The sequence below is a fragment of the Camelus ferus genome, chromosome 4 (genome assembly GCF_009834535.1).
Source record: "Camelus ferus isolate YT-003-E chromosome 4, BCGSAC_Cfer_1.0, whole genome shotgun sequence".
Taxonomy (NCBI): domain Eukaryota; kingdom Metazoa; phylum Chordata; class Mammalia; order Artiodactyla; family Camelidae; genus Camelus; species Camelus ferus.
Genome location: NC_045699.1, coordinates 40,418,255 through 40,442,411, shown reverse-complemented (window position 1 = coordinate 40,442,411; position 24,157 = coordinate 40,418,255). Strand labels below are relative to the sequence as shown.

The following is a 24,157-nucleotide window of genomic DNA, read 5'->3' as shown; positions in this document are numbered from 1 at the left end:
TCAGTTCTCAATTTTTCATTTGGTGTACTTAATGCTTTTTCTGTGGAAAAAATAATATTTAGTCTCTTTGTAAATTTTATAATGCCCTTTGTACCTTCTACATTAGTTACTGTCACACACATTATACAGAATGCCAAGGTTTAAAAAAGCAGGGAGCCCACTGTTTCTCAAAACTTGTCAGTCCAACATAATTGGGCACGTTATAGTTCTCCAAGGAGAGATCTTTTGAGTTGGCCCCCCAAGTATTTGGGTGACTTTCTTGTACCTACCAGTAAGTCATTCAAGATGAGGATACTGGTTTTTTAAGCAGACAGTAAACATTGCTTTTAAAAGGTGCCAGGACCTTGTTCTATCTAGTGTGCACTGTCAGATAAAAGCACTGGGGACAGAACAAGTATCAAATAAATCACTGAAAACTGCAGATAACGCATCAACAGAACTTCAGCCAGAAGTGTACCCCCGGATCCCATGGTCATACCTTTAGTAGATGCACAGACCGAAGCAGAGTGGTTTGAGTTTTTCATGTTTATTTTCCCTGCCCTCCCTCCACGCTGTCTTCAGTCGTCTTGTCTCTCTCTCTCTCTGGAGGAACAGAGTAAAAGCAGACAAAGCAGATCCACATGCAGATTCTTAGGAGTGTCTTATTAACTAAGAATGTTTGTAGAATTATTTTTTTAACTGCATAAAGTAACATAAGAAAATATATCCCCATCTTCAAATGAGGACTATTTCACAATAATTTTATTGGTTTAAAAATGTCAGATGTGTGGTATTAGAGCATGTGGAAAAGCATGTTTACATGTGTGCAACATCTGGGTAAACAGATCTACTGCCCTGACACTAAAAATTAAGCAAATGAATTAAAATGTTGAGTGTCTTTCTTATGTTTCATCCTCCATGATGTGGGGGGAAAAATGGATACATTTTCCTGGGTAGTGGGGCAGGGGGATAAATTTAGAAACTCGGTATCTAACTAAAAATTATAGAGACAAGCTAAATAGGGAGAAAATTAAGGCTCAAAGATATTACAGTGAATTTATCTGGGGGAAACCTTATTTTTGCTCTTATTTCCACATACACGTGGTTTGTCACATGTGATAAATTTTCTGAACATAAATTGAATGTAAAACATATCTATGTGCAAATTTGCTAATGATTCAAATAGTTATGATAGTTACTGAACTCCATACTAGGTGTGTTACTTTAACTTGCTTTTCCTTAGTCTTCCCACCTAGAAAATAAGAGTCACAGCAATGCCTTCTGCTTTGAGCCGGTGTGAGGATTAAGTACTGCTCTGCAGCCAACTATGGCCCCCCAGGCCAAATCCAGCCGACCATTTGTTAATGTACAGCTTGCAAGCTAAGATTGGTTTCTACATTTTTTAAGTGGTTGAAAAAAACCAAAATAGGAGTAATATTCTGTAACACATGAAAATCGTTAAGAAACTTAAATTTCAGCATCTGAAACAAAGTTTTATGGGGACCCAGCGACATTCACGCATTTAAGTATCGTCTATAAGTGCATTCCAGAGTTAAGTTGTTACAACAGAGACAGTGTGTCCTGAAGAGCCTAAAATACTTACTGTCTGGTCCTTTACAGAAAAGTTTGCCAACCCCTTTTTACATACTTAGGTGCTTCGAATAATGTCTGGTGTAGATACACACTAAACAAATGTTAGTTATTATCATTAATGTGATTAAACTTTATACAAAATAAATAATAACATTCATAGAGCTAAAAATACATGTCAGAGTCTGAAAAGTTTCATCATATCTTGTTCCTGAAAATAAGACTAAAAAGAAAAAATAAACTCTGTTAACTAAAGACAGATTATTATTGTTTTAAAAAAAAAAAGCCTTAGGAATATAATGCACCAAGCTCATTTTGTAAAGGACTTATTTTCAGAGTATCTTTCCATATGAGAAAACGTTCACGGCTGTAGGTTACTGGCTTTCTCTTCATTTTTTGTAAATTTCTTTGTAATTTTCTTGTCATGTGATCAGTTTATCTGCTTACTGCAATGCCACACTTATTCTTTATCTTCATTCTCGTTTTACTTACTGTCTGGTCCTTCTGCAGTCTTTGGAGGAAGAAGAGAGAAAAGGCTTAGAGCCCAAGAGGTAATGATAAGAACTTGTGTGCGATCAAGGACGAGTCAGGCCAAGGGTAACGCCACTGACCAGAGCTCAAAACCGCGGTCCATACAAGCCCTTGAGTTTGTTTCTTTGGACATGAAGCAAACCAAACTCTTATCCAGTACGTATTGTGTTGGCCAAAGAATCAGGCAAATGCTTGTTTCTGGGCCAAACTTGGCCCGTCCATACAGTTTAAGTTAACAAAGAAGATATTTTACCAAATTACTTAGTTTATTTCATTTCACTTCTGTTTTCCCCAGACTTGCTTGGCATACACACCAGGAACTTGCTCAGGCTCCGTCTGATATACTGATGTGTACGTGTTTGGTTTGTGTAGAGCAAATCTCCCTTGCACTTCTTCGGGCTGTTCAGGGTTTCCAGGCTCTGTCGTATCATCCATACCTGTTTTCTTGTTAATCCCTTACCTCTGCATCCCACAGCCTATTTCCTCTTTCTCTTTATCCAAAGTCTCCAGCAGTTTGGCCAGATCCCTATGCATCAGTTGTAGAGCCAGAAAGTGGACACGCGAAACAAAAGAAGCTGACGTTCAGACACACTTTGCTCCTTGCTGACGGCTCTAGTATAGTTTGCAAAATCCATTTTCAGTTTGAGGTGTGGATGGAGGGAAGGTCAGTGAATTGGAAAGTCAATGGTGTGACTACTCAAGGCATTAAGTGTCTGAATCCTAACTGCATTAAGTGAGGAGGGTTATGGGAAAAGAGAAGGAATTTCCGTATGTAAGTTGAGAGCAGACTTGGGCTCACTGGCGTGTGAGCATACCATTAGTGGGATACGCAAGCAGCAGAGGGTCACTGTAAGCGGGAAGATCAGTGTGCTATAAAATAGTCTTTGAAAGGAGGTTGCTGCTTGGTTGCTTGACTGAACGAAAATATTAGAAAATATTAAAGGACATAGTCCTGTCTTCCGTAAGTTCCGTAAAACTGTGGGCTTCCACGTCGTTTCTTCTCACCCGTGTTGAGGCTCTTGCTCCCCGCAGGCTGAGGGTGACCTCCTCTCCTGGCCCTGGCCCTCCAGTCTCTGTCTTCCTCTCTCCCTCCTCCACTCCTCTCCACGCACTCTGGTTTACACCAGTCCCCTGCACCCGGGCCTGCCTGCTCTGTGACCTCATCTCTGCTGGAAATCTCAGACCTGGAGGTAACAGGCAAATATGCTGTATTTCTTTGCTTCTCTAAACATCCTGAGCAGGAAGAATACACTGATTCATACACAGGTAGAAATTATAATATTAAAACCTTCCGGAGCTGACTGCTAGCCTAGAGAGTATGCGAAATCTGATCTCAAATAATCACTTGCAAAGATTTGCAAAGACTAAGAAAATTACGCAGGAAATAATATCTGTCCAGCCGAGTCTAGTATCCTGATTATTTCTGTTCCTGTTGTCTGATTTGGATAGCAGAAGCGGGATGGCTCGTGAGCTGTCCTTAATTATTTCTCATTCCAGCTGCTCTGTTTATATTTGTTATCTGTTGTTTTCTTGGTTTGCTCTGGGGCTGAGAGTTGTTGGGCTGAATCCCAAAGGCCTGCAAGCCCTGTACTTGCCCAGCCTGAGGACTGAATAAAGAGCCCAGAGTGACAGAGACATCAGTGGTTCAGTAGATGGGGGTCTTACATGTCTGCAGTGCAGGGGTCCTGGAGCGATACCCCACTGTGGACAGCCGCTGGCGGACGGGACAGGGCAGCGGTCTTCACTACCTGGGGAAGAGGGAGGTTACCAGTTACAGGTGGAATTGATGTCAGGTTGGCTTATCGGTTACCAGGGAAACCAGATGGGTATGCCCCTCTCCAGAGGCCCCTTTGATAAACTGCCATAGTGGAGATGTTCTGATGTCAGGATTAGAACAGTCACTAGCTGAGGTGGGGCCAGACTGTCGGCATTTACTGATTAGGCTCTGTAGGAAGGTCAGTCCTGGGAGGAGGGTGTGGGTGAAGCAGGGACTGGTCAAGCAGGGGGCGTACAGAGAGCAGGAGAACAGCTGTCTTGGGTGGTGTGATTATATTGAACATTTCGAGAGATTTTTGATGATGCTTCCCTCTAACATGTGGAGAATCTTAGGAAGAAACATTTTCTAAGTGAGCAATTGGCAGAAACCTGGATGATTTTCCAGGTTTATATAAATCAAATGGATCTGGATTAACTTCGTGCAATTCCAGGGAATAGAAAGACTTTTACTGGATTTACAGTTCGGCCAAAGATTTGAGGTAAGCGATTGCCTTACCAAGAGATTCTAACAGTAGTTTGGCCAAGTCTGATAGCGGCTGCTGTTGTGTGCTGGCAAAGCGCCATGCACCCACCATCTCACTGTCCCCCCGAACCCCAGGAGATGTGGGGAACTGAGGTTCGGTCTCTCACCTAAGGTCACAGGAGTATTTGAAGTAGAGCTATGTTTCAAACCGAGGTAGCTCACAGCCCTGCTCCTTCCCTGCGCCCTCCTCCCCTACATAACAGGACCTCAGCACACAATGTGTTTTGTGTGTGTGTTGACATCAGGTAGGACACATAACACCGTGATCCTGCTGGAGATACAAAGTCAAATACTCCAGGCTTTTTCTTAAATAATCCAGGAAGGAAAGAAAGACGTGGGCCAGGCTTGCAAATTATTTTTTTTCATAAGGCTTTGAAGTCGCTGTCTTTTGAGTTGTCACATTTATTTACCCAGTTGATGTATGTAAATGAAACAAATCCCTGACAGAGTGTATTCCTCAGTCCTTGTTAAGGATGTGAATCTTGCAGTGTTCAGCATTTGATAAGCCACAAATGATAATGACTGATAGAGTTTACATCATCACGGATCATTACATTAAAGTCAACTAGTCTTGCTCTTTTAAAATAATGACCTTTAATAAAGTAGTTTATGAGGTATTTAATGTTATGTCTGAGAAGAAATAGTGAAGCTTGTCATAGCAATTAAAAGTGACGAGTGGTGTTTACAGTGTAGTGTTGTGTGAATGCTTCAAGCATAAAATCCTGTATCCTGACCGTCTCCCTTCCTGAAGCAATCAATTTCTGAAGCAGAAACGGTGCTAATAAAAATGGCGCCCGGCGTGGCACACCTTGGCTGCTCGTTTTGCGTCATGTGCAGAATGTAGCAGCAGCCCTCCAGGCGACTAGGCGTTAAAGTTGTGTGTGATGTCTTAACCTGTACCCGAAAATCCGGATTTTAAAATATTGTGAGGCAGGACACAATGTGTATTTTTTCCCTTCTGCTAAACAATCCATTAGTTTACAGCCATGCTCCTGTAACCACTCTATGTCTGTGTTTCTGGACCTCACTCACTGAAGTTGAGTGTGTGGCTTTGGCCTTTTTTCAGAAGAAAGCTCGGGGAACACAGACTCGTAGCCACCTGACTAGCTCCTGGCATCAGTTAGTAACTTTGTGGATCACTCATACCGTCTGCATCTCTGATACCAGAGGGCATTTCTGAGCCTTGGGAAGCTGCATCCCAGTTTCTCTGGGGCAGATCCCACCCTAGGTGACAGAGGAGGGCAACTAGCAGATGACCAGCAGGCCCTCATTGGTGACTCAGCAGTCTGCTTCTAAGTGTCTGGTTTTGACATGTAAAGGCTACGTTCTGATCCTGTAGGGAATATAAATCCACATGGTTTATGGAGGCATTGATAAGAGGAAGCAGTATCCATTGGGAGAGGCAGGCAGGTGGGTGACTTGAATCATGGAAATGAATTAAGGGTCTCTGTCTAAATTGTATTCTTTGCTAAGAAAGTAAGTGAATTTTGTGAGAACCTGTATTTACTGGCAAAATAACAAGGCGTTGCAAAAGATACCAAAATGAATGTTCAGATCTCTGGTTTAATGCTGACTTTTGCTGGAGGGAAGTACCGACTTGGCAGCGAGCAAAGGCTGCAAAGCGTATAGATGTATGAAATATTGTCCCTTCAGGTCCACCGGTAATTTTTTATGCAGAGATTTGGGCCAAGTCATAGCCTGAAGAAAGCCAGCTTCCTGTTGGGGTCTTGGGCCGTGTCCACTGGATCCGGCCTTTTCCTCCACAGGAGGGAGGTTTGCACGTGAGCCAAGAGGAAAGCAAATAATTGCGTCTCAGGGAGCTGCACTTGAGATGTCTGATGGGGTTTCCTGTTGGACTCTGCTACCTGCCAGCACTGGAAACCAGCCGGCACCGAGACCGCCGGACAGGTTATTTCGAGAGTGGCAGGGACTAGACTGGAGGGCACGTGTTCTTCATGGAACTTAGCGTGGTTGTGCCTCCCAGCCATCACTGTAAGATGCAAATGAGGAGGAAATACTTCACATTCTCAACGTGGAGAATCTGCTTACTTGATGTCCAGGTTGCAGAGATGAGAAGCCCCCATGACCTCTTTTGTACAGAACTTCCCTAGATCTTGCGTCGGTCCTGGCCTTTAATTCTCCTTTGCGTGTGTTCTCTTTTCCTCCTCGTAATCGCTCCATCCCTCAAGCTTCAACTCAGAATTACCTTGCTTTTAAGTCTTCCCTAGTTAAACCTTTCCTTCTTGTGTGACCACAGCCTTTTTTTTTTTTTTTAACCACTCTTAACGGCCCATCATGTGGACCTGTAACTACACATGACACTCCTGTCTGCCTCCGTCCTCAGGACGCAGGCCCTCTCGCAACCCACTGTCATTCCCAGCGTCTCGCCAACCCTCAACACGTGTTTGCTGAGTGACGGGCACCAGCATGGAACAGGACAGCAGGTGCTGTGGGTGGGAGGAGGGGCCCGTCCAAAGGGGATTGGGGAATGATTTTGGGGGGAAGTCAGGTCGATCTGGGTCTTGAAGAATTTGGAGAAGGACAGCATTGAAGACCACAGGTCAAGAAAGTGTAGTCACGCTTATGTGACATAGTGACACAGAGTCCTTTTATGTGGAGAGGGAGCATTGGTGAGGGGTCAGGTTGAAGATGTGCACTGGGCTCAGGCAGTGCTGAGCTGTAAGCGCCACACTGAGGAACTTGGGCTCTGCCCTGCAGGCAGCGTTAGTCAACCATGTGTTAGCAGGGGATTGCATAAAACAATATTTTCTGGTGATTAGAGATTTTTTTGAGCTATGATAAGATATTAGCTCAGATATACAACGTAACGATGTATATATTGTAAAATGTGTCTGTATATATCACAAAATGATCACAGCAATAAGTCTAGTTAACATTCATCACCATACATAGCTACGATTTTTCTTATGATGAGAACTTCTAAGATCTACTCTCTTGGCAACTTTTAAATACACAATACAGTTTTGTTAACTGTAGTCACCGTGCTGAACATTATATTACATCCCCAGGACTTATTTATTTTATAACTAAGAGTTTATACCTTTTAACCACCTTCCACCCCCTCATCTGTGCTTTGTATCTGTATGTTGGGCTGTTTGTTTGTTTGTTTGAACGATTCCACATGTAAGTGAGATCATATGTTTGTCTTTCTCTGTCTGATTTGCTTCACTTAGCATAATGCCTTCAAGGTTCATCCAAGTTGTCACAAATGGCAAGGCTTTCTATTTTATTGCTGAATAATATTCCATTCCATAAAGAAACTATATATATCAGTTTTCTTTATCCATTCATCCATTGATGGACATTTAGGTTCCTTCCATGTCTTGTCTAGTGTAAATAATGCTGCAGGAGTGTGTAGATATCTTTTTAAGTTAGTGTTTTTATTTCCTTCAAATAAATACCCAGAAGTGGGATTGCTGGATCATACAGTAGTTCTATTTTTAATTTTTTGAGGACCCTCCACACTGGTTTCCACAGTGGCTGCACCAATTTACATTCCCACCAGCTGTCTACAGGGGTTCCCATTTCTCCACATCCTCACCAACACGTTATTTGTTGGCTTATTATAATAGCTATTGTAACAAGTATGAAGTGATAACCTCATCACGATTTTGATTTTGTTTCCCTGATGATTAGTGATGTTGAGCATCTTTTCCTGTAGTTCCTGTTGGCCGTCTCTATGTCTTCTTCAGGGAAATGTCTGTTCAGATCCTCTGCCCATTTTTTAATCAGACTATGTGTTTGCTGTTGAGCTGTATGAGATTAGAGATCTTGAGAATCAATTTGAGATGTTAAGGATTGGAGGTGTTAAGACCCTTAAGGTTTGAACGGGGCCTTTTCTGGTGCTCGTGGGAGGGAGGACGCCCACCATTTGGCTCACAAAGTGGGAAACAGGGAGCCTCCCCTTCTCCCGGGGTCAGGGTTCAGGGTGGCTGCTTCCCAGTTGAGGCTCCACCTTTTCCCTGGTTCCAGCCCATGTGAGGAGTTACTCACCTAATCAGTGTTGTCTCAGTCTGTCCAGGCTGCCATAACAAAACACCATAGCTTGGGTGGCTGATAAACAGCAGACATTTATTGCTCACAGTTCCTGAGGCTGGGAAGTCCAAGATCAAGTCTTAGGCAGCCTCGGGGTCTGGTGAGCACCTGCTTCCTGGTTCTTAGGTGGCCGACTTCGCGCCATGTCCTCATGTGGCGGAAGCGTTGAGGGAGCTCCTTTATGTCTCTTTTATGACGGCACCCATCCCAGTCACCTCCTGACGGCCCTACCTTTTAAAACTATCACACCTGGGGTGAGGATTTCAACATAAGTGTTTCAGGGGGGCGCAGACATTCAGTCCATTGCGAGTGTGGTCTGGGCAAGACGAATATTTCCGTGACCACGTTTACTTGAGGCAGGGTGACCGCATGGAGACCATCCCAGCCCTGGTGCTCGCTGCTCCCTCACTGGTAGCCCGTCCTCAGGCTCTGTAGCCCTTTGTTCTTCCCATTTCTCGGGGGACTGGAGCCCAGGCAGGCCCTGCTTCTCCTGGGCCTGTCCCGTCTCTGCTCCCTCACCTGCATTGTGCCTTCCTTGGGAGAGGACACTTGCTTCCATCCAGGAGAAGCGGCAGGTGGGAGGTGACAAGAAGTCCCTCCTGGGGCCTCGGGCGTAAGCCGGCCCACTTGGTTACCAAGGAGCCCTGTATTTAGGAGAGGAAGACCTTGACAAATGTCCTTTCAAAGTCAGCTAGTTTTCCCTCAAGAGGAGGAGCGTGAGATTAGCACCGACCCCCAGACTACCTTTAAACCTGTCTTCAGAGGTGAGCAAACAAGCCCTCAGCGTTTTTATTAGTCATACGCATGTCGCATACATTGCCGTTTTGTTTTCTTACTTGCAACTCCAGGCCCTAGAGAATTACTAAAGAGCAATTGCCACCGAGTCCCTGGGGACCTGCTGTTCCCCCATAGATCCCAGCGTTTGCTGAGCAGAGTGCATCATATGCCAACCGCCCTGTGCCGCCTGCCACCTTGAGGCATCGTGAAAATCTCATTTAGTCCATTTAGGATTCAGTCCGGGGGCTCTGATAGGGAGCATATCGGTTTGTAAATATTCCCCCATGGGGGTGAAAAAAGGCATTAGGAATTCTCAGTGTCGAGTGAAAAACTTCTATGGCATCAAGTAAGAATCCTGTCTTAATGGGGAAAAACAAAAAGCATGAAGCTGGCCTGGGGTTAGATTTCATCACACAACTCAGGCACTCAGCTGGATGCGTGACTGGCGCTTCCCATCACGAAAATGGGATGGATCGTCACTTTTCGAATTGTCATCCCTGGTTAGCAAGCTTTCTGCATCTTCCTGGGCCAAGTGTGCACTGTGAGTCCGCAGCCGCAGCCTCACCTGGGAGCCGGTGAGAAGGGCGGGCTCCTGGGCCCCATCCTAAGCTGAGTCTGAATCTTCGCCCACAGGTGATTCAGAGCACACGTGAATTTGGAGAAGCCCACCCCAGCACAGTGCTTTGCAAAGTGAAGCCCGCATCAGAAGGCCCTGGAGGGCTTGCTAAAATGCAAATTCCTGGGCTCAGGCTCTAAGACGGAGTTCGGCGGACCTAGCAGAAGGCTGGGGACGCTGACGCTGCAGGCCAGCTGCCCACTTCGTTGCTCTTGAGCTTTCCCCTGGAGGAACAGCTCGGGCCCAGGCCACACCGCACATGGCAGCTGGGGACCCAGCCTCGAGCAGCCGGCAACTGCAGACACGGGCAGAGAGTCAGCGGGACCAGGCCAGTCAGCGGGCCTGCCTCCACAGTGACCCCAAGTGCAGCAGCACTGGGCACAGAGGGACAGCCACCTTCACAAGGCATCTCTAGTCCCCAGGCTGGGCTCGGTCCACCCTCCTGGCTGTGGTCCTAGAGGCTGCACGAGGGCCTTTCCTTGGAGAACCCCATCTGGAGCTTGGGGGCTCCTGACATGACTTGAAACTTCCTCAGGCACCTCCTTTTGCATTAATTCAAAAGTCAGGACCACTTTCCCTTTTCCTGTCTCCACCCAGGGTCTAGCCACTTACCCTGGAAGGACTCCAACCAGAAAAGGCCTAACTGGGGAGGCCCTTGGGAGCCCATCCTGCTCCTCCTGGGGAATGCTGATTTCAGCGGTCAGCCTTTCTAACGGAGACTCCCTGGTTGAGGCCAAGGTGGCTGAAGACCACAGTGTGACTTTCTAGAATTTCTCTAGCTGTAAGAAAATAATGTTGACTCTCCCATCAGGGATTTCACTATCTAATTAAACTTCTTTCAATCCTTTAATTCTTTCAGTTCTTCTTAGGGCCTTTGCCTTTCTTCTGTCCTAAAATTTTCAACCTATAAAATCTCAGGCCATGAGACGTCATTTCTCAGTGAATATTGTTTCCAGACTTAAAAATTTTACCACTGATGATAACCAGTAAAAGACACGTAGATAGTAAAAATAGTATAAAGACTGTGTGGTCATTTCTGTAAAAGAGACGTGTATGTGGTGAAGTCAGTGCTGTCCCTTGAGCCATGAAGTAACCTTTCGCTCCATCAGTCCCACATTTCTTGGGTATTTAATTATCTGAGCAGCGGTAGGCACAAAGTGTGAAGGTCAAAGACATTGGTGATGGGCGGCTTTACCTGATTCGGCAAAGATCTCCTTTTGAAAAGCCAGCCTTCTTAACTTGATGTGAATTGACACACTTGAGAGAAGAGAGCAAGACATATTCAGGACCTAGAAAATTGTGCTCGGTGAGCTCTGCTACCTGGAGGCTTCCTGGAACAGCAGTCACAGGGAGACAAAGGGGAGCGCGCTTAGCCTTGGTAGTGCTGTGCCATGAAACCTGGGGCATTCTGCGTCAGGAAGGCAGGGTCTGAGCAGAACATGTTAACAGCTTGAACCCCTAGGCTTCATGCTTATCCTTCAAACCTCATTCATTCAGTTCCTTTCAGACATGTGGCAGTGGGTGGATCCAAGTCTATCGGTCAGAAGTATTTTGCATATAGTAAGAACCAGAAAAACAGTTCAAACTAGCTTTAAAAACTAAAGGGTACTTAATTGGTTGATGTTACCAAAAAATCCAGAGGCAAAACCAAGCTCAGGTTTTGTGACCTAGGAGTTAAAACCCAGTAAGGAGGACCTGGCTCATTTTTCTCTGTTTCGGGATGGTTGCTAGAAATTTCTGAGGCTACACGATTCCTATTCCACATTCTTTGTGAAAGCGGGGTTCTCTGTTCCACAGCTCCCGGCAGAAATCCTGGGGTTAATTGGACCTGTTGAGCTGCTTGGCTACACAGATGCCTGTATGCCAGGGAAGGGGTATTCTGAGTGACAGGGGCCTGGATTCGAAGTCCAGCCCTGAATCAGCCCAGGTGCCAGGAGACTAGGATGCTCTGACTTAAGCCACTGAGCCACCTGTTAGCAGTGGAGATGGGCTCAATCCCAGGCAGGCTTTTCCATTGCCTGAGACTTGGTCATAACTAAGAACTAAGTCGGGGGTCAGAAAGTGCATGTTTGTCCAGGAAGAAGTGTGCCCCTGCACCAGGGAGAGGAGGATTCTCCAAATCCACTGCCTTTGTCTGTGACCCAAGAATGGGGGTGATTTAGAAGCGAGTGTGTCTGTAGGCAGACAAGCTGGTGAAGAGACTAGGTCTAAGCTAGGAGGTGGTCTAGCTTTGGGCTGGTGACTGCGTTCTTTTTAAGAGGAGATACTTGAGTCAGGAGTAACTGATTAGTATCTTCATTTGTAAGAGCAGGCTGACTAATTCCTTGAGAATCCATTGAGGTTTTCTGTTACCAAAGCTGGCTTGATAGACAGCTTTAGGTGAGAACACTTTCTTACAAATGCTGAGGGTGGTGAGAAATACTACATTTGTATCTCCAGGTAATTACCATGTCTATGGCCACAATTCTGTAGGAGAATTACAGTGAAACCTAGGGAGCAAGTGTGTTCTGATAAGTAGGAAATGTGTGAATCAAAAATATATTTCCATGTGTTTTCTTATCAGGGGATACATATTTATATAGTAAGTAGTAATCATTCTAAAAATATAGATGCACTTTGGGCAATGAATTAAGTAACTTTGTTTTGATTGTTATGAAGCAGCCAATGATGAAGCCCCAAGTACACACAGCTTAGGAAATGCAAGATGAAGCCTGGTACTTAGTTCTTAATTCAGATCTGAAGACTTTGACCATGAATGAGTGATTTTTGGCGGACACTGACAGTGTGCCAGATACAACAGGGTTCTCTAGGCTTTGCTTATTCTCTTTCAACGTTGAGTTATTTCAGTGAATATTACTATTATTCTCTTCTACTTGTCAACCTGAGAGTTGGCCTAATTTAAAGGGCCGTGGAGGCTTTTGCATGTAAATCCTGATAAAAGCTGCTACCGCCCAGCCCAAGGCCACAAAAACTAAATGCAGACCAAAGAGGGGTTGGATGTACAAAACAAACAGTTCACAGACTGAGTAATCGTGTAATTCATGCCTCAATTTTCTGGTGTTTTTTTTTTCCAGAACCGAATGGAGGAAAGCAAAGCACTCTTTAGAACAATTATCACGTATCCCTGGTTCCAGAACTCCTCGGTTATTCTGTTCTTAAACAAGAAAGATCTTCTAGAGGAGAAAATTATGTATTCCCACCTCGTTGACTACTTCCCAGAGTATGATGGTAAGTGAGCCCTCCTCCACCGGCCAGTAGCTGGGGACACATCCTTCCCCCGCGACCAGGGCCAGAGCAGCCGCCTTGCTGCGCACGGCCGCTGCCTGCGCCCTCAGAAGCCCACGTGTTGTGATGGGTGGAGTACGATCTGAAATGTTTCATTCCCTAAAATACTGAGAGTTAAATGTATTTCAAAACAGAGTTTTCTTTTGCTGTATCAGAGGAGGGAGCAGTCCCATAGTTTTGACTAACTGAGTATCAACCATTCTAGTTCCTTCTTTCTTTCCCTTTCATTTGGTAACAGTCTGTCTGTCTCTGTCTCTCTCTGGAGGGAGAGCAGAATTGTGTGGTCAGGAGCCCACAGTATGAAGTCGATCTACGCAGATTCAAATCCCAGTTCTGATATTTCCTGCTTGTAGAACCATGATCAAGTCACTTAATTTCTGTAGACTTTAGGACCAAACTTACGTTTTGCTGACTGTAATGGCTAACACGTGTGACATTTTAGCGTGGTGCCTAACGCCTAGTGAATGTTCGAGAAATATTTACATTGGGGGGTGCTTCACGGCCCAGTGAAGTCTCGTCACCCTTCAGGGTGGCACCCATCCTTTAAGCTCTCTCTGAAGCACTTAGAACCTATAGCACCCACTTCGGCTCTCACCTGGCTTTGCATCATTTTCTTCCTTTTTATAAACAAATCTCGCCTCCTCGGCTAGATGCAAATCCTGAACCACTGGACATGACACCAAACACCTTCTGAGAAATACTTGACACATTGGCAACCACCACCTGCTGCTCTAAAACGGTGAACGAGTCACAGTCACTGCCCTGTAAGAACTGAGGTGCCGGATACACACACCTCTCCGGCACATACTTGAGTCTAGATTAGGAGTGGCAAGCCTGCTGCCTCTTTATAAATAAAGTTTTATTGAAACAGCCACACACCCACTCCTTTATATACTGTCCAGCTACTTCTGTGCTGCAGCCGCAGAACTGAGTAGTCGTGGCAGAGATCACAAAGCCTAAAATATTTCCTCCGGTCCTTAACAGGGAAAGTTTGCCAAACCCAGATCTAGATGACGAGTAGGGCAGAGGACAGGCTTTGAATGTCACCAAGTTCCCGCTCTGCCACTTACCAGCAGTGGTGCCCTGGACAGGTTTATTCAGCCACCCGGTTTCTTCCCAAGCAAAGCAGAATTGAGTGGAATCCCGTGTGTCAGTCTCTCAGCAGAGGACCTGGCACAGAGAAGAGCACAAACCCAAAAGCCCCGATTACGGAGGTGTAGTGACAAGAGAACAGACTCTTTTTAAAAATTATATTATTGACATATGCTGTCTGGCATGGATGTCAGCTCAGCAGTGTTTCTGTATTTCTGAAAGCTCCCTCCGAAAGGTAATTACTTCAAAACTAATGTTCAGTTTGGGTTCATCGCTTCCGAAGATACAGACCCATCAAGGATGGAGTTGTGCTCATCTTTCCAGTCCCGCGTGCGTTGGGTTCAATGCAGGCTCTCGGGAGGGAAACGTTCCACGTTCCCTTCTGGGTACATACAGGATTCTGAAGGTTGCTGATGTTGTCAAGTATCAGAGATGGTCCTGTGTTGGTTGGCAGTGTGTCCCCATCCTCTGTCCAAGCACGTTTTCCTTTGTGCTTTGCACTTCCTTCCAAAACAAACCCTTGCCCACGGGACAACAGGACAGAGGCAGCACAGCCCGCCCCGCAGAGCAGCCCCACCGAGGCCCGAGGTGCTGACGCAGCGCACACAGCTCAGCCACCAGGGCTGGCTTTGCTGCAGTAAAGACTTTTTTCTGCGATGAGTATTGGGAGTACTGTTTTTCTCTCTGTGCAGCATTTTCCTCATCTCTTTACCTATTTCCTTTGTCCAGTAATTTCCCCAGATACCCCACGACAGGAGCATTTTCCTTCCAACATGTGGCACTGCGAACGTCTGTAAGCGTGGAGATGTTTTTTACCGTCAGTCTCACACTGCAGTACACGTAAGGCACACGGGCAAGTTGGCCATGGGGAAAGGAAAAAAGACCCTGATTGTTATTCATAAAGCAAACACAGCTGTCATTTCTGGAGACTTCAAGCCCTTGTAAGATGAGCTAAGACTGAAAAAATTCTAGGCCCACTCTGCAGTCATGTTTTTATAATAAACATGTTTATAATATTATAAATTTCACACTTCCACGTTTCTGCACTTACAAGGTCTTTATCGTAATGAATGCCATTTCTGTATTTCTCTTCAGGAAGGAAAATTACCATTTCCACATGGACTTGAATTGCAGAATTGTTCACAGAGACTTATGGAATCCTGTTCCTGCCATGAGGGCTATAATGATTTCTTTGTAGTTTATGTTTATTCAAGTAACATAATTCATGCTTAAAAATGTAACAGACTCTGAGGGCTCTTCGGGGAACTTAAGTCTTGTTCTGATACAGTTTACAGTAAAAAGAGAGAGAAAATGTAGACCTCTCTTTCTCAAAAAGGTTAAGTACAAAATCAAATGGAATTTCACTCACAGGCCAGAAACAGCGCATTCTTCTATGAAATAAGAGACTTTACCAGTTCTAACAATCTTATCAGTCTTGGTTTCAAATATTTTTTTATTACTGCTATGGAATTAGTAAGTTAGCAATAGTACATTCAATAAGCTAGGATATTAAATAATTATATATGTTACATATTTGTAATTATTAGCACTTTTTTTTTCACTAGGGTGTCAGCCTTATTAGTCACTGACAAAAATTTCAGTTCTGGGCTCTTAAGTCAAAAAATTCATACATTCTTTTGTAAACTGTACAAATGAGAATGATCTGTTTTCGTGGCTCTTTGCTCCCCACTCCTGGCAATGTTGGATATGCGCTTTTTTGCAATAAGGTCAGTTTGAAAAGTTTTCAAGCTGGCCATCTGAAACTCGCCTGCATTTTGTTAGAATTTGTAGGCCCTCCGTAGAGTTTTCAAAAATTTCCTTATCGCAAACTAGATAACAATATTGATAGAAAAAAATCTGAACCATGGATCCCGAGGGTCTCCTGAGAGAGGAGAAGGTGGAGGTTACAGCACGTGACCTCCTTTGGTATAGAACTAACGGGAAAAAATGGGAAAAAATGGGAGACATGCAGACGTATACCACCACCAAGATGGACACAAGAAAGGTGCTCAGTCCTCGACAGGTTGTGGTGTTTTCATGTTGCTTTTAATTTACAACCCAAAGTTTTAAATTAATACATTGATCAGGATCTATTAAGTTTTTAAAACAGCTCTGTTGAGATGTAATTCACATACCATATATAATTCACCCATTTAAAGCAGAGTTCAATGCCTTTTGGTATATTACGTTAATTTTTTTAAACTGTGGTAAAATACGTTACATAAAATTTGCCATTTTAACCACCTTTAAACATGCACCTCAGTGACATTAGTTACATTCATATACTGTGCAGCCATCGCTGTTCCTAACACTTTATCACCCCAAATTCTGTGACCATTAAGTAACAGCTCCCTAGTTCCCCCTCCTCCGAGCCCCTGGTAACCACTAATCTACTTTCTGTCTCTATGAATGTGCCTATTCTAGGTACTTCATAGAGGCCGAATCAGACAATATTGGTTGTTTTGTGTCTGGCTTCTTTGAATTGATAGATGCCACATATGTATGAACCTTGAAAACATCCTATCAGAACTTCATTTTCACCGCTGAATAGTATTCCCTTGTATGTATATACTACCTTTTGTTTATCCATTCCTCTGTTGATGGATCCTTATGTTGTTTACACCTTTTTTTTTTTTTTGGCTGTTGCAAATAATGTAGCAGTGAAAATTCGTGTACAAGTATCGGTTGGAGTCTCCACTTTGAATTCTTTTGGGTGTGTACTTAGGAATAGAATTGCTGGCTCCTATGTAATTCTGTGTTTAGCTTTGAGGTACCGCTAAATTGTTTCCCACTTTACATTCCCACAACAAATGTACAAGAGTTCAGATTTCTCCACATCCTTGCTAACACTTGTTATTCTCCACTTTTTTGATTATAACCATTTTAGTAGATGTGAAATGGTATCTTATTGTGACTTTGATTTGTATTTCCTAATGATTAGTGATGTTGAGCATCTTTTCATGTACTTACTAGCCATTTGTGTATCTTCTTTGGAGAAATGTCTGTTCAAGTCCTTTGCCCATCTTCTAATCAGGTTGTCTGTCTGTCTGTTGTTGAGTTGCAGGAGTTCTCTGTATAGTCTGGACATCTACCCCGATCAGCTATGTGATTTGTAGATATTTTCTCCCATTCTGTAGGTTGTCTTTTTACCTTCTTGATAATATCCTTTGGTGTACAGAAGTACTTCATCAAAATTAAGTCCAGTTGATCTGACTTTTCTTTTGTTGCCTGTGATTTTGGTGTCATCACTAAGAATCTGTTGCAAAATTATTAATATATCTTGATCAATATATCACAATCCTTTTTTAAAACATCTAGGCCAGCCCTTGGCCCAGAAGAGAGCCTGGATAAATGCAAGAAAATGTAAAGCAACTTTTTAAATCATCACACATAATGAATTGAATACCACATAAATGTGCTGTGCTCAGAAGCACCAGAAGTGAGGCTGCAGAGGACAGCTGTAGACAGACCCGACCTTAAGGAGCAGGCATTCTATTCCGAGAGAGATTTCAGTTTGGAGAACGTAAAATGATTTATAACGGAGTAGGGGCAGCCGGGGTCGGGGGTCAGATTGACAAGAGGGCCTGGGGCAGTTATATCTGTGTGCCCGATCACTAGGCTGCCGAAACCAGCAGAGTTAACTCAGTCCAACCGAAGTAAGCTAATCACACCCCTGCTGAAGACCCTACAGTGGCTCCTGTCACCTGAAGGATCAGAGCTAAACTTAGCCTGGTCTTCAGGCTGTCTGCCCATTTTCACCTCATCACGTTTTGTGGCTGGCTGGGCAGGTACAGTGACGAGGACGAGCAGTTACACACGGTGGTGTGGGGGGGTGATGACCACGGGCCCAGTCTGCAGTGCGGAGGGCCTCACGAGCACCCGTGAGCATCCAGTGAGCAGATGCATTAACAGATCAGCTGACAAGCGCCCCTCTCCTCCCTTGGCCAACAGGACCCCAGCGAGATGCCCAGGCAGCTCGAGAATTCATCCTGAAGATGTTCGTGGACCTGAACCCAGACAGTGACAAAATTATCTACTCCCACTTCACATGCGCCACAGACACCGAGAACATCCGCTTTGTCTTTGCCGCCGTCAAGGACACCATCCTCCAGTTGAACCTGAAGGAGTACAATCTGGTCTAATGGTGCCTCCTCGACTCCGCCCTTCCCTCCCCTGGTGGGCTGTTGAAGCTGTACAAGAGGGACTGTATTTCTGTGGGAAACAATTTGCATAATACTAATTTATTGCCGTCCTGGACTCTGTGTGAGCGTGTCCACAGAGTTTGTAGTAAATATTATGATTTTATTTAAACTATTCAGAGGAAAAACAGGATGCTGAAGTACAGTCCCAGCACATTTCCTCTCTCTCTTTTTTTTAGGCAAAATCTTGTGACTCAGTGTATTTTCACTTCTCAGTCATGCACTCACAAAGATAAGATTTCTCTCTCTCTCTCTCTCTCTTTCTTTTCTATTGAGCAAAAATGAAGCTGATTTTCCTTGTCCTAACCCATCCCTTCCTCCTGATTTTTCCCACATTACAATGGCCTTTATCCTAGTACCATTCTTGGTCAAGTTTTTCTCTTGAATGATACAGTCAGGTTAATGTTATTCAATTTAAGCCATCAACATCAGCTTAATTTAACAGTTTGTAGTTTCTGCTGAAGGATTCTAAGTATTAATACTATTGTTTTAAATGTATTGCTCTGGATACACATATAGAGGTTTTTTTTTTTAAATATATATAAATATTGTCTTGCCTCACTGTGGGCTGGGACGGTGGATACCCATCTAATGGTTGTGTCTTTTTTTTTTTCCTACCTTCAACCATAGCTTGGTTGCTCAGTGAACCATACAGAAGTCAGAGCATGGCAAGGACAGAGACACACAGAAGGAGTTCTTTCTTATCAAACGCCATGTGCCATTGTCCTCCATCCTTTCCTTGACTTTTTTCCCCTACCCTCTATTCTTCAAATCTCAGATGCCAAAAAATATATATATATATGCTAACAGACACTACATGACCCTAATGGCTGCTACCCAGAACCTTTTCATAGGTTGCTCTTAATTTTTTTCCCCCTCAGTTCAAATTTTTCCTCCTTTTTTTCCTTAGCATTTGGGCCACAATTTTATAATGACTTTCATTATGGGTATGTATCGCCAAAGCTGGCTTTTTGTTTTAACAAAAAAGAGAGAGAACGTAAAAGAGAAAAGCCAGTATCTTAAAATGTAAGAGAGTAAGACTGTGAAGCCTAACGTGTTTGACTGAGAGTGAACCCGAAACACCAACTGCCAAATAATTGGTCACTACACACTTGATTTTCATGGTCCATCGTCTTCTTTGCCCTTAAAATCACATTGTTTAGTGTCCACGGTCCATGTTGAGTGTCTAAACCGACAATAAGGGAAAGTCCCCTGTGTGATACACCCTGAAATCTGCTCTCTCACTTCATTTGAAGCCAGTTTCACTCTCTTTGTTTCTAAGGTCAAGTAGTCTGCCATGAACATTGGTTGCTGATATTACTCTGACACCTTTAATTGGCAGAATCTGAAGTTACTGCTAGTTTACCGTCTTTGGGATTGTCTTCAACTGATGACTGGCTGAGTTGAACTTAAGGAAGATTTGTGGACTGAAACTCAAAAGTAACCTCTGTGCTCTACAGAACATGTATTTATGTAACTGAACATAGAGGGAGAGAGACTGGAGTTCTGTATGTGCAATTTTTCAGTGAATGCAAAAAATAACAGCACATGTACTGACGAGCTTCTGTCAAGCAGCTGGAATTGAAATATGATTTAAGAAAGTCAATCAAGATTGTGTTAAACCTGCTGGGAAGTTAGAATTAGGCCATGATGCTGGTCTCATTTTAACTACAGTACTACTTGGCAGGAGTCTAAACTTCCATATAATCACTCTTTTGGAACAACAAAGGAGAGGGAGAAAATTAATGGCTTATCAGATGCGTACCAGACTTACTAAACAGTAATGGAATGTGCCCATTCTTTACTCTCCCAGCCTCAAACTACACAGGTTACTTTTTTTTTTTCTCCTTACTCAGAAAGCACCTGTAATTTAATTAAGAAACAGACTGCCTGTAGGTATAGTGCAATTATGAATGCTCTAATCATTGTACATACATCTCTCTCTCGATAGTGCAGCATCCACACTGGCTTGGTAATCGTTAATTTTTTGGCAGATTGAATGTGCTGTATTGATATGTATCTATGTAATTGTATTGTATGTCTTATAGCTAATTCACATTTTGAATAATGTTATTTTATTTACTTTTTTAAGAGAGGAGAATGTAAATTTGTCAGTTTATTTCTGACTAGGGATATTTTTTTTTTCCATTTAGAAAAAAAAAAACCTTACTATCGTACAGAGCGGTACTAGCATCGTGCTATATAAAATCATTTGCACATTCCTGAGTAGAGGTATACTGAAAATAAGACCCAAAGGTAATTTCATAGCAAAATACATAAAATCAGTTGGAGCTTTTATACAAACATGGAAACCAACTTTGTAGAACTTTTGCCATTTGACCTAGGATTGGAATATGAGCTTTTATACAATTCATATTCTTATTTGGCAAATGCACAGTTTAGTATTACCTCTCTGATGGCCTTTATTAGAAAGGCAGTTTTAGAAGCTATTGTGATCCATTAAGGAAATGTTTTAACAGCTAGAGACCACTGCTTGCCTGAAAGGGCAATCAAATTTGGTGCAGCAAAAAAAAAAAAAAAAAAAAAAAAAAAAAAGAGAAAAAAAAAAGGAAAAAGGAAAAAAAGGAAAAAAAAAAAAAGGAAACAATGACATTCGAAGGCCTACAGTGTGTATAGAAAAAAAACCTCATCACAAGATCATAAGTGTTACAGTTTTAGGGAATCAAGATATTCTATTTAATAGAGCTATAGTAGATGTAGTCGATTAAACCTGATCTCAAAGCTCAAAGCAGCTGAGCAAAACAGGGAAAGATTGTTTTATGTCTTCATGAAATTGGGATGGAATTGCTATGCAGAACTGAGGTTTGTGGCTTCACTGTTCATCTTAGGGTGCATGACAAGATCCCTTCTCTTGAGAAAGGAAAAAATTGATCACCCTAGCTGCAGTGATGCAGAGAAACCGAATTGTATCCACACTAGTCAATCGAAGCTGAAGGATTTTCTTTTTTTGTTTCTTTGTTTGGGGTTTTATTGAAGGGGCGAGGGGCGGGAAGGGATTCTTTTCAGTTTTGTATAAAAACAAAGCTTACTCATGCTTTATATTATATCGTGATTGCAAGCTTTCTAAGCGCGCGCCGCTGGACTCCTCGTGACGCTCCAGAGAACGGAGGCCTGTGGCGAGTTTCATGGCGACTTGGGCACGTCTTATCAAAAACACACAACACAGAGACCTTCCTTCCGCTGACCAAGGCAAGCAGCCGTTTCATGACTCACTTAACACATTGCAGTGTACCGGTTTACAGATTTTTTTTCCCTTTTTGCGTGACATGGCAGTTCCAACCCACAGAGAAGCCCTTATTTGTAAATTGGAGGTTTGTACTATGCCTTACAGAGCTTAAATTCAGAAGTTTGTGCCTCATATCTGAAACAAAGGGAAATCACGCACCCATTCAGAGGTAAAGAAATCCCCCTCCAAGTGTTTGTTTCTTTTTAAGTATACATTTTCATATAAAGAGCTCTGCTGAATGTCATGAATAGACTGGGGGGAAATCTTCTAGGAACCTGCATATGTTGTTCACTAGGAGATGATATCTACAAAAGGTATTTGAAAAACACCAGAAACTTGTTTTGTTTTGTTTATTTGTAGAGTAACTCACGGGTCTAATATTTTAAAAAGGTAATTCAGCTAAAGGACAATTTACTTTTTGTACTTCAGACTATCTTGATTGTCAAGGTGTACGAACTGTAATCTTAAAATTTATACTGCCACATGATTGTAAATTTTAGTTGTCTTAAGTTAGGAATCGGTGAAAAGCTATTTATGCTGGATATGGGTCAAAAATGACTATTTGCAAAAAATATATAAAAATAATGGGAAGAAAGGGCTGCATAATGAGATACTGCAAGACTCAGATACTAGTTGGAAATAATCTTCAAATTACCGTTTCCCTTTGTTTTCAGTTTCTCAAAAAGGACGAATGAAATGAAATACAGCAGAATGTTAACCCATATGAAAATAAAGTGTACCCAACTATTGTAACGTATATTGCTGCTCTTCTTAAAATTAAATAAGGGTTTAAAACCACTTACTCGGTAATTGACAACATCTCAATTGACACAGATAAGGTGTGCTTGGTGTACAGATTTTCTTCCAAAGACCGACCTTTGGTTAGAAACACACACAAAAATTAAAACGAGTTAATATTGTATATTTATCTGTCTCCACATATTTCCATCATATGTAGCGTTAATAGATCTGTCCTGGTAACTGTCTTTGGGATTTCGTTTTGATTCCATCAAATTAGGATAAGAAATGGCTTAGTTGTATATGATTAGCTAGAGATTTTCGGAGCCAGACACCTGCTGTTCAGTAGATACTTAATACAAAGTCTCAACTTGTCATTTGTTTTTCTCACAGTGTAACAAATCATTTTCTGCTGTCTTCCCAACTACCAGTGCCCTTCAGTAACCCTCTTGGCTCTAGAATCATCTGTTCAAAGTATGCATACACATCTAGTACACAGTAGGTGCTCAAATATTAATTTCCTTCTTACCTCCCTTATCTATCGTGTATCCTCCATTTCCCCGTATGATTCCAACCCAATAGTAAATGACATTTACATGTTATGAAAATATCTATTGGGTACAATTGGATCTCACTTGGGTAAAGGAATTCTGACTTTCAGATAAGCTTTGGTAGATGGAAAACAACAGGGAGGAAGATATTCTTCAGTAGAATATTTTTAAGTTTAGAAAAGAAAGATGGAAAATTACTCTGTAACTTTGTTCAGGTTACTTTGACTGAAACACATGTGTTTGGTGGATTTCTTTTCCTCAAAGAATTCTCTAAATGCAACTTGCTGGATTCCTCACCTGTCATCATGTTGGAAACCCTTACTAGACCTATGTATTTAGGGAGTTTTGTCAGAAAACATTTTTAACTTGCAGTATTTAAAAGAATCATATTTACTGTTCTTAAAATGTCATTCAAATGCATGTATTGTCTATTGTTTGGGGATGGGAACTAGTTTTGCAAAAAAAACACCTAATGTTGTATAATAATGCCCCAATGATCTTGCTGGTTAAAAATACAGTATTTTTGGCCATAAGTTTGTACTACAGTATTCTTCATTCTTGAGTTTTCCTTCTCTTGAAGTTGCCTAAGCCTCTCCCAGAGTATTTTTTTAGTATTATTATAAGGAGTATGGGCTAAGTCTGTCTTTCTTCAAAACGCTTTATACTGCATGTGCATTTCCCAAGGTAGACAGGTTCAGTAGTTTATAAACAAACCAAAAAAGAAAAAAAAATCATCTCCTTTCTGTATATAATCAGAAATTTCAGTCTTCTTTAGTGGATATATTCATATTGATAATATTTATCAAATTTGTCTTAAGAAAAAAAAACCTTGCCCTAATATAGGTTGCAAGCACCTGTAAAAACAGGTTTAAATAGCTGCTCAGTAAAGACTTCCAGGGAGCCACACGTCCTCACCACCAGTGGACGCTTGGCTCGGAGCTTCCTGCCTCAGTGGTGGGAGTGAGCGGTCCACTCCCTGTGGGACAAAGGACCTGCTGTAGGTGTCCTTAACGTCTGTGACTTTTAGAAACACCCCTCGAAGACTTTGAGATCAGCTAAAGAAGTAACTGTTCTTTTTCTAGCAAGTTTGCGAAGTTGGGGTAATGGAGACAAGTGTTTGCCCAGAAAACTGGGGCTTAGGTCGGAATTTGAAACCATCACAGAAGCAAGACCTGTTCCTGCCGCTTGGGATCAGGT

The 24,157-nt window shown here is 42.7% G+C and overlaps 1 protein-coding gene and 1 long non-coding RNA gene across 4 annotated transcripts in view; one reads left to right on the top strand and one right to left on the bottom strand.

Moving 5' to 3' along the window:
• The window catches only part of GNAQ (G protein subunit alpha q), a 261,133-nt gene extending 238,705 nt beyond the window's left edge, over positions 1 to 22,428 (top strand). For 2 of the 3 annotated variants that reach the window (XM_032477887.1, XM_032477888.1), the window contains exons 6-7: positions 12,923 to 13,076; positions 18,177 to 22,428. In XM_032477887.1, coding sequence (XP_032333778.1) covers positions 12,923 to 13,076; positions 18,177 to 18,367 — 345 coding nt within the window. In that variant the 3' untranslated portion in view covers positions 18,368 to 22,428. The remainder of the gene's footprint in view (positions 1 to 12,922; positions 13,077 to 18,176) is intronic. The other variant, XM_032477886.1, reaches the window with a different exon arrangement.
• Positions 3,103 to 24,157, bottom strand: part of LOC116663169 — a 40,230-nt gene continuing 19,175 nt past the window's right edge. Inside the window, exons 2-3 of the long non-coding RNA XR_004319292.1 lie at positions 14,204 to 14,303; positions 3,103 to 3,848 (exon numbers count right to left, since the gene is read on the bottom strand). This is a non-coding gene — a long non-coding RNA (uncharacterized LOC116663169). The remainder of the gene's footprint in view (positions 3,849 to 14,203; positions 14,304 to 24,157) is intronic.